The 10230-nt window shown below is 42.0% G+C and overlaps 1 protein-coding gene across 1 annotated transcript; it reads right to left on the bottom strand.

The window, feature by feature from the left end:
• Window positions 1-981: 981 nt before the first annotated feature.
• Window positions 982-10088, bottom strand: PGD (phosphogluconate dehydrogenase). Its single transcript, XM_010722741.3, has 12 exons — window positions 9939-10088; window positions 9346-9525; window positions 9146-9211; window positions 7871-7989; window positions 7069-7138; window positions 6589-6723; window positions 5972-6161; window positions 4045-4175; window positions 3770-3903; window positions 3397-3496; window positions 1869-1991; window positions 982-1267 (listed from the first exon to the last, which is right to left on the bottom strand). Exons 1-12 carry the CDS (start codon window positions 9981-9983, stop codon window positions 1148-1150), a joined length of 1413 nt encoding a protein of 470 aa, XP_010721043.1. The 5' UTR covers window positions 9984-10088; the 3' UTR covers window positions 982-1147.
• Between the last annotated feature and the right edge of the window lie 142 nt (window positions 10089-10230).

Raw genomic sequence — 10230 nt, 5'->3', positions numbered from 1 at the left:
CCTCAGCCCCGCAGGCACGGCTGGAACCGGGTGGGTTTATAAGGCGTACTGGGATGGACGCGTGGAAGCATCCCGTTCCGCCCCAAAACGCCTCTGCGCACGCGGAGTTCCGCTGTAACGCCGGGCAGAGCCGTTCCTGCTCACCACAGAGAATTGTAACACAAAGCACCTGAACAGCAACTGCTTAAACTTCCACAGCACTTCAGGTGCCAGTGCCTGCAATAACACATTGGTGTTACAGAGAACCCCTAGATCTACAAAAAGTTGCTTTAAATCATAAGCAATCCCTTGTTAAATCACACTGGCACTCAGCTGCTGAGCAGCTTTCCTGCTAAAGGGAGCACAAAATTAATCCACACATCAGTTCACAGCTCAAAACATATTGCACGACAGTTCTGCGAAATAAAGGTGCAAGCATTCAGGTAAATTTTCAACAGTCCTTAAAACGTTGGGATTAGATGAAAAGCAGAGCCAATCTTGCATGCTGCTGCAGGTTATTTTACTTGGCCCGGGGCAGGAGGAGGCACAACACATGGCTAGGAAGAATCAGCAGGGAACTGCAGCTGCACAGAGAACTGACAGCCAGACCTGTCTTGACACCTCTAATCTGTACCAAAGTTTCCCATGCCCCATCCCACCCTTCATCCTTTCACAAGAAGCAGCTTGCAGTGTGCAGGACCCCGTGCAGGTGAATACCCAGAAATCAATCTTCAAAAACCCAGCCGCTGACTGCTGTGAACCAACAAGAAGAAAAACTCTTTACCTCCCTGGAATCTCATGCAGCGTTACTGTGCTGACTGTCTGCCACTCTCCACTTTAGCAATTATTGAACTGCAGGCTTCTCTATCTTGATTCTATGAGTTTATGCACTATAATACAATAAAAATATTAGCACATTAAAACGCATTAAGAATTAGCACATTAAAATTCTGTTCAAAGACATTTTAGCCAGCAGCAAAGGAAAAAAAAAAACATCTCAACATACGTACAAGCAGGTTTATTTAGCTTTCTTATATATGTGAAATATACCCACAAGTTATTACAAAAGTGTGCAAATGCAAGTTCTAACACAATACAGTAAAAAGGGGTGTTCACAGAGGAATATCTGAGATCTATAGTATCTCAGCTTCAAGAGGGAATATTTCCATTAGACATTGTAGGCAGAAGAGGACACATTTCCTCCATGGCCTGTCCAGTTAGTATGGATAAATACACCTGGCTTCGATAATAACTCATATGTATGTGCACCAAAGTAATCACGCTGAGCCTAGAATAAGAACACACACACACAACATAAAAAGACACATGTATATGACAGCCACACAAGTAGTGGAAATAGCACACACTGAGACATGAGCATATGAATTCAAGAAATGAAATCTGACTCCAGTACAACATTCAAAACTATTGCATCATTATTAGGAAAGACTACAATAAAACATTTATTAAAATCTACTAATCAGCAGTTTCACAGAAAGACAACTGTATTCTTTCTGACATGTACAAGCCTGAAAGACTTACATACATCCAGAACTCTAAAGATATGTATGGTTTTTTTTTTGTTTGTTTGTTTTTAAACAAAACATTTTTATCCAAAAGCAACACTACTCCCTGCTTTAGAGATGGAATATTAATACACACTGGGCACTGTCATACCACTGCCTCTTGTATTCTATGGACTGATATCTCATAGCATCTTATTGGCTTAAATTTCAGGTTTTGAAGTATATTAGGCAATCAATGCCTACATTTTTACAGTGGTGGAGCGACCATGAGATAACTGCCATCACGATCCTTAGATCAGTAATTAAATAATAACATGCTGATATTTCAGTAGATAGATCTACCACACTATTTCAGGCACCTACCTGGATCAGGTTAGCTGGCAGCACTTCATGTCTGTATCCATCATAAAAAGAAAGTGCTGTAGTGAAGCAGGGCATAGGAATACCACGCTGGACTCCAGTACTGATTACATGTCGCCAGGAGTCCTGGGCCAGAGGGGAAGGGGAGAAAAAAAAAAAAAAAAGAACAAAAAAGAGAAACATACATGTTAGCACGTACACCATTCCAGTTTAACACTGTGTGCAATTTCACATTATATGTGAAATCTAAGTCTGAGCAAATGCAGTGATATATTCCTGATTTAACACAAAAAGGTTGATCCAAAATAATAGCAAGTGAGCCAGTCAGCAATCAAGCAAATAAAAGTGCAGGCATATACTTCACATGCAGTCCAATGACAATTGAGACAAGAATGTTGTTTCTTTACAAATCATCAGCACATCCTAAGAACATGAACACAGTGAGGCATTTTCAGGACACCTAATCAAGCACACAGCCACCACCCAAACATAAGAAATCAGCATGTTGCTTCAGACAGATAATCATTATTTCAGCTGTACACCTGATTTAGGAACCTCCATGGAATAATCAGTTTCAATAAAATGAGTTATTAATGATAAGACTTCTTTGTTGTCCAGATAATCAGTTTTTAGTTCTGCCTGTCATCTCCCACCCAAATCAGGGCACTGTTTGGACAGTCTAATGAATGGTTGGTTTGACACGTTGTTATTTCGGTGCTACTGCAAACAACTAGAACAAAGTGTGATACTTTGTACCACTGAAGTCCAAGCGCAGCAGGCACAAGGCACCTGGCAGTGATGAGAATGCTCATACAGGCTAGACGATTTTTCCTGACACTGTGGTTCTACTGAACTGCTACCTTCCTGCTTAGGGTTCTTCTGTAATGGTACAGTGGAAATCTTTAGTTTTTAATGGTAGCTTCTCTAGAACTAAAGAGAAGAACCATGGTACAACAATGATGATATGTTTATTTGCTCCTGTATTATCTTGACATTGATAATGTACCTTATAATATTATGCGAGATCTCGATTTGCTGCTTGATATACCTGGATGATCATTTATAAAGTGGTGCAAAACCCTTTTTCTTTATTTAGCACTACCGCTTTTCAGCTTTTTGATGAAAAAGAGGCAAGTGGCATTTGTAGGTATTTTGAAGGATAGGTCACCAACCTTGGCATGTTGAAAAATTCTAATTTGAATCTCAATAATTTTCTTGTACTATTTCAACCACCTCCAATTATATGGCTTATTTCTCATCCTAATCTTCCAAGACTGGTATGTTCTATTAAAGGATACCTCAAAGCCATAAATGATTAATTCCTGATCAGAAATGTGTGCAGGAAAAATACACGAATAGTCTGAAGACTGGTTAGAAATCTTTGGGATTAAGGATGCTGCATAAATAGGATTCAAAGAAGTTCTTCCCACCTTTTCATTTTTCTGATAAAATAAAGTTGTGATGGAAACAAAGTGCAGAAGTTCAGACTATTTATTGCTGTTTTTTTGTTTTTCCTTCTTTGGGAACTCACCTGGCATTTTTCTACAGCTGTCTTAAAGAAATCATCCAACAGCAAATTCTGAAGTTCAGGGTTTCGATCAAAAGCATCTTTGATTTTTCCCAGGAACACACTAGGGAGAATACATACAAACCAGAAATCAAACTGTGTACCTTAAATGCCAAGACTTGACTCAGCCTATGAAAATCTGTGGTAGCTAAGCCACCAGAAAACTGACGTCATCTGTAATCTCTAATGCTGACTATAGAAACAGATTCCCAGAATCTTACCAACAGGTTAAATCCATGGATTTTCTTATCTCTAGGCTTCTCAGTCTAGCACTGCATGAAGTAAGTTGCCTCCTCTTCGCCCCTCAGCAACTACACCACCTCTTCATCTCAATTACCTTCTGATGATGCAGCCTCCCCTCCACATCAGTGCAATGCCACCATAATTCAGTGTCCAGCCAAATTCTTTGGCTGCTTGTCTCAGCAGCATGAAGCCTTGAGCGTAGGAGATAATCTTGGAAGCATACAGGGCCTAAAACAAACAAAATAATAGAATTGAACCTGCAAAGTTGAATGAGAAGTAGACCCGAGCCCCTCATCACAGTTTACAGCATCCACAACTTGTTCTGACCAGCAGCTTTAATAGAGTGCTCTGGCAAACACAATGACTCACCTTGCGTATGTCCTCAAGAAATGCCTTCTTGTTCCCACTAAATTGAGTCAATTTAGGCCCATTCAGCAGCTTACTGGCCTGCACTCTCTCATCCTTGAGGGACGACAGGCACCGTGCAAACACAGCCTCACCTTTGGGTAGGGTAGGAAAGAACAGAGAATTAGTAAGATCAGTACCACCACTAAGGTCTGAGTAATGTACTATTACATAGCGACTGCCACTGCTCATAGTGAAACAGAGCCACGTGGAAAGAAGTGTACAAACTGTTTCAGCTGTTACTGAGGGATCAGTCTGGCAGCCAGCACAGCCACTGAGTAAATACTGGCTGACACAGCTTTGAAATGATCAAAAATCCACAGAAAGCACATCTAAAATCAAATCAGCAGATTTGAACAAAGAAGTTAACTTACACAGGGAAATAAACTCGATAAATCCAGTAGGCTCACAACATCAGTTTTCAGAAGCCCACTAGATGGTTTTATAACACCACTAAGCAGATTACTGAACATCATTCTCCAGGGCTAAGGAGGGAGCCAAGTCGTGTCTTCAGCTCCTAAGGAGTAAGCCTGAATGCCAACCTCTTGACCTGACTCTGACTCACTCTATTTCTAATCATGCTGTTTCAGGTTGTATTTATTTGCAATTGAAAATAGCATGGTTAAATGAGAATAAAAATAAAAAGTTTTCTTTCCAGAGTCTGATAGGGGGAAAGCAATTAAAAAGGAAATTAAAGAGTGATTAAAAAGAAAAAGAAAGCTTTCATATTGAACTCTTCTTCCTCCTTAAAAACAGTTGTGAATTAAAAAAAGAAGGAGGAGTCACATTTGTACAGGACTCTGGTCCTTCCCTGCTGAAGGATTAACAGACTGTATCAAAATCAGAACACGCTCCTCTCCATTTCTGCAAAAACTTCCTTCTACAGCTTAGGAGGAAAAGGAGGGAGGAAGGGAAAGGTGTTACGAAAAAGCAGAGGTAGCATGACTCTGCCTTCACAAGAAGACTGCAAGTCATGCTTATGCAATAGTCACACAGAAACTGCCCTAGGAATGGCCATGTTTGCAGGACTGTTGCGTGTACTTCCTTATCCACTGATCATTACCTAACAGTGCACCCGGGCACTGGGTAGGACTAACCAGGGAGTGTCTCCTCCACCCTCAGTCTTCGCAGGAACACTAAACCAAGGAACATCACAAGGGCGCAAGTGAGAAATTCTATCTTTCAAGCCTACAACTGACAGTTTGTAACTGTGGCAGAACACAAAAACCATTTACAAAGCTTGCTTTGTAAAAACACATTGTTGCAATGCAGACACATTTCCCTCAGAGCTATCACGCCAGTTATTCTTTTCAGTATATTGAATACAGTTTATCTTCCAAGGAAACACGACTTGAATATTCAGGCAACAGAAAAACAGGGGAGAAAGCAAGAAAAAAAGCCAACCTGAGACTAAAAAACTGAGTCATCTTATTTACTCAAAGGGAAAGCCTACATCAGCCCTGTGGTTAAGAGATTATTCTAAAAGTGTTACAACTCCTGTGTCACAATGCTGAGCCAGGCTGCAAAGAAGTGCAGATACCACAGAGTTAGGGCTGTATGTGAGCAGGTACATTCTTATATCTTTTAGGGATACAATCTGAAGGAATTACAAGATACATTCTCATCATCTTTGGGTTTTGATGAGCAGCCTTATTAGGCACAAAACCAGCACAGTCCAGTCCCTGTGTTTTTGTCTACTTGCAGTGAATCATAAAAATAGGAGAAGGAAATGTTTAAGAAGACATCTGAAAAACAAGAACTTACCAAGCAGTGGTCAAGGAACAAAGTTTTGGATTTCCCCATTGCTTTTTTTTATTATTATTATTACTATTATTACAATATTCCTTAGTGTGATATGCCATGTGCAGGTAGGAAAGACAAGGCTGTTTACCTATGAGAGTGACAGGGACTCCATATTCCAGGGCAGAAATTGCTGTCCACTTCCCAGTGCCTTTTTGTCCTGCACTGTCCCTGATCTTTGGAAGGAGGTATTTGCCATCCTTATCTTTGAATTTGAGAATATTGGCTGTGATTTCAATCAGGAAAGAGTCCAGTTCAGTCTTATTCCATTCCTCAAATACCTGAAAGAGGAGAAAAAGTTCAGGCAGACAGATACATAGTACACACCAATTTACTGTGTTATCTAACACATATTTACTGATTCACTGATGTACGTAGAAACACAGATGCATACATATGCTTGCAGAAGGAGCTCTCATATTAGCTCAGTTACTGGTTTTACTAGCTTTTGCCAGGCAAGATGTTGCTTCCTAAGGAGAAATCAACTGCAGAACAGGAGAATTTAAACATCTGTAAACGCTCAAGTGTAAGTGCTCCCTACCTCACAGCTATTTGAAGTTCAGGCACTCTGTGCACCTGGCCTTGGCCAAAGTCAGAAAAATTAACTTTACACACACACAGCAGCTTTAACTAAGCCCAGCTGCCTCTATCAAGTGCAGCCAGCCAGCATGGCTCAGGAAGGGAAGACACTAAAAAACTGCAAATCACCTGTGACATCTCATCGTGGTCCATGCCCACAACATCTTTCATCAGGTGGTAGGCCTCACAGATCAACTGCATGTCTCCATATTCAATCCCATTGTGCACCATCTTCACAAAGTGTCCAGCACCCTCCTCTCCTACCTGTCAAGAAATACAGAAAAGAAAAAAAAGCCATCAGTAATACTGCTGTCACCATTTTCAGTATTTAATACCTATCTATGGATTCCTTCTCTCCAATAAAGCTTCACAAACCCAGCGCTAACAGAAAACGCTGTCAGTGCAATCACAGATCTGCTTTGCTTCCCCACCACATGACCCAGCCATGAAACATTTTTCTCCTATTGGATTGGATAACATCTCAGAGTTGGTCAATCTGAACTGAAGGCAGGCAGCCAGAAAACCCACGTAGCAATGTGGATAGCTTTAACTGCATTTTATGCATGATACACAGCATAAGCATAAGGGCAGTATCAAATTAATATTTACCCAGTCACAACAAGGTTCCCCAGATCCCACTTTAGCAGCAATGCTTTGAAATATGGTCTTGATATGTGGCCTGTGGACAGAAATAACATGGCTCAGCAGGTAAGAGGATACAACCATCACAGGAGAAAAATCCATCCTTCTGTAGGAATGGGATGAGGGCATGCAGGCAGGCCGACAACACATCACACAGTACTGTCACAAAGTAGACTATGCTTTCCCCAGAACTAGATACTGCTTGCAAGAAAAGGGGACAGACCATGTTACACATTTAAAAGTATTGCTCAGTCAACCTTAATGGACCTGAAGGTGTTCAAATATTACTTTCTCCATTTTACAGATGGGGAAAACGAAGGTGGGTTATGGTAGAATTCATACTCCAAGAGCATCAGTGGCAGAGCTGAAGCAAAGTAATATTCTGTTTAATAGTTACAAAAAATAATCCAGGGTGATCCAGAGGTTCACAAACAACAGACAGGAATTTTGCTTAAATTCAAAAAGAAGTACTTTCTCCCTCCCATGTATTTCTCCCTCTAGAGAGTATCTCTAGAGAGTATCTGTGAGTATTACTTTTGCCTGTGAGTTCCAGAAAGAAAAACCTGACTTGTTTTTTCTTTCTATAAAAAATCTGGCACTGGCTGGTGACTCCAGCTATGTTGAGAAATCCTGAACCTTGAGGAAGTAAGAAGGCAACATATCTTGTTCTCTCCACACCCACGCCCCTCCTCCTTCCTTCCTTCAGCTCTCAACACGAACCGAATGATTGTTGCAGACCAGTCTGAAGAATCTACCAGCTCATGCTTACCAGGCTTCTTTGGATCCTCCCGGCATGAGTGAAGGACCATACCTCGCCCCCTCCTCTCCACCACTAACACCACTGCCAACAAATAAGAGGCCTTTTTTCAGCAGCTCCTTACAGCGCCTCTGGAACAACAACAAAAAGTCAGTTACATATCTTTTAATACCAGAGTCTTACAAACAAAAGTTAGTAAACCAGACCTGAAATCAGGTTTTCAGCTCTGCTTTAGACGTGCTACCAAACAACTTCAGACAATGCTCATGCATACTCAAAAGTGAGCGTTAGGAAACTCAGTGCTTCTCTGACACAGATCCTTGCAAAAGAGTCATGCAGAGAGAACAAATTCCTCATAACCAACAGGTAGAAAAGTGCAGTACTGAGGCTGGAAACATCTCAGGATTAAGTGCCAGGTGACACATGCTGTGTGCTGAGATATGAGGGAGGCAGAATAAGCTCAAGTTGCTGATTTCATTACAGAGCAAAGGTGCAATCATGGATAACTGTATGGGAAATTAATTCCCTTCGAGTGGGAGAGAAACACAGCCTGAGATTCATAAGCAGAGCTGCAAGCTCTCCAAGTATTAAACCTCATTTAAGAACTGTTTTTCACTCTGATTGCCCAAGTTGCTTATCCAAGATAAGAATGCAAAAGCAAAAGGGCTGACAGCAATACCTCTCTAATGTGCAGAAATACTAAATTACTTGCAACACTGTTAACACAGTCATCCCAGACACACTAAGAAGTCTGCTCATACATAGGCCTTTAAAAAAAAAAAAAAAAAGATTGAAGAACCAGATCACTGCTGTTCTGTTTTTGTTACCAAGACAGCCAAAGCAGCTATTCTGTCTTATTGCATTTTCCAGCAGTCCCGTAGGACAGAGACACAATAACTAATGTAATATTGTCCACACCACTTCAGAACCTGCATTTCAAGACCCAACCAATTCAACAAATATCCTCCGATGTTCTCATCTCCCTGAAAACTCCACAAGACTGTAACAAGATGTTTTCTAAGAGCCTTCAATCTCTTAAAAGCTGTCAATAAAAATAATCTTTGATGATCTGGAAAATTTCTATAAGATATACTTACAGAACAGTCCCTACATATTGCAGAAACTACGGTTTATTAGAATGTATAATCTAGTTCAGCGATGAGAACTCAGTCTGGCCTTCCTAAGGGAAGATGGCATCTTATTGGCCAACTGTTCTCATGATTGGAGGAGAAAAAAATCATGGGAAGTGTATTTTATCCATCCATTTTGGGCAGAAAACAGGCTTACCGTGGTATCTCTATACTCAGAATTCCCACCATCAATTATGATGTCCCCGGTCTCCAACAACGGCACCTACGAAAAAATAAATCTGCGTTTTGTCTTTTCACTGGACTCAAAGATTCAGTACTGACAAACAATTGAGACCTTCCAGAGGAAACTTCCCCAAGAGACAGAGAATTCACAGTTAGAAAGAACATCTGCCTCACTAATTTATTGATGAAATCATCCACTGCACTTCCAGCCTTCACCAGCAAGATGATGCGACGAGGCTTCTTTAGCTTGGAGACCATCTCCTCCAGGCTGTGAGCACCGATCACTTTGGTTCCTTTGGCCTCATTGGCCAGAAAGTCATCCACTTTGGAAACCGTCCTGTTAAAAGCACAGACCTGGAGGAGCAAGAAAACAAGTTACTAAAGCTGACAGCTGAAAGGTTACTTGAGCTCAGGCTAAAGGTTATATAAATAAGGTTCAACATAATGCGTTCTCCTGCTTCCACCCAAAGACGCTGAGTAGACACGAGCCCTGTAGCATGTCATTGCAGGAGCCTTAGGAGCCTTTTATTAATGGCCAAGCCCAAAGCAAACTTAAGAGAAAAAGCACACTTATAGACAGCCAAGGCACCAGGTAGCTGACCAAGTACAGGCACGCCAGGCTACTTTTCTCAAAGGGCAGCTGGGGTTAGGATTAAAAGGAGGAAACACCACCCATCAGGGCATCACAAGAAGAAAAACAAAACGCTGAGCTCCGGCCCTAGGAGCTACTGAGCCAGCCCTTCTGCACGACGTTTTCTTTCACTTACCACAAAGCCGTGATCGTTCATGTTCAGAATCAGGTTCTGACCCATCACGGCCAGTCCGATCAACGCAATATCAGCTCTGGGAAGGAAGAGAACCACAAACGTCAGGCACCAGCAGCGATCCGGGGCACACCATGCCCCGCTGGGCCGTTCCTCCCTCGGGAACCGGCAGCTCCGGTCCCACCATGGGCAATTCCAGTTCTGCTCGGGGATCCGAACCCAGGCAGAGGCCGCGGGCCGTCAGCGCGCTCCGACCCAGCGCCCGGCGGCGCCCTTCCCGCCCGCCCCCCTCCCG

Source organism: Meleagris gallopavo, chromosome 23 (genome assembly GCF_000146605.3).
Source record: "Meleagris gallopavo isolate NT-WF06-2002-E0010 breed Aviagen turkey brand Nicholas breeding stock chromosome 23, Turkey_5.1, whole genome shotgun sequence".
Classification (NCBI taxonomy): Eukaryota; Metazoa; Chordata; class Aves; order Galliformes; family Phasianidae; genus Meleagris; species Meleagris gallopavo.
This window is presented reverse-complemented; position numbering and strand designations above follow the sequence as displayed.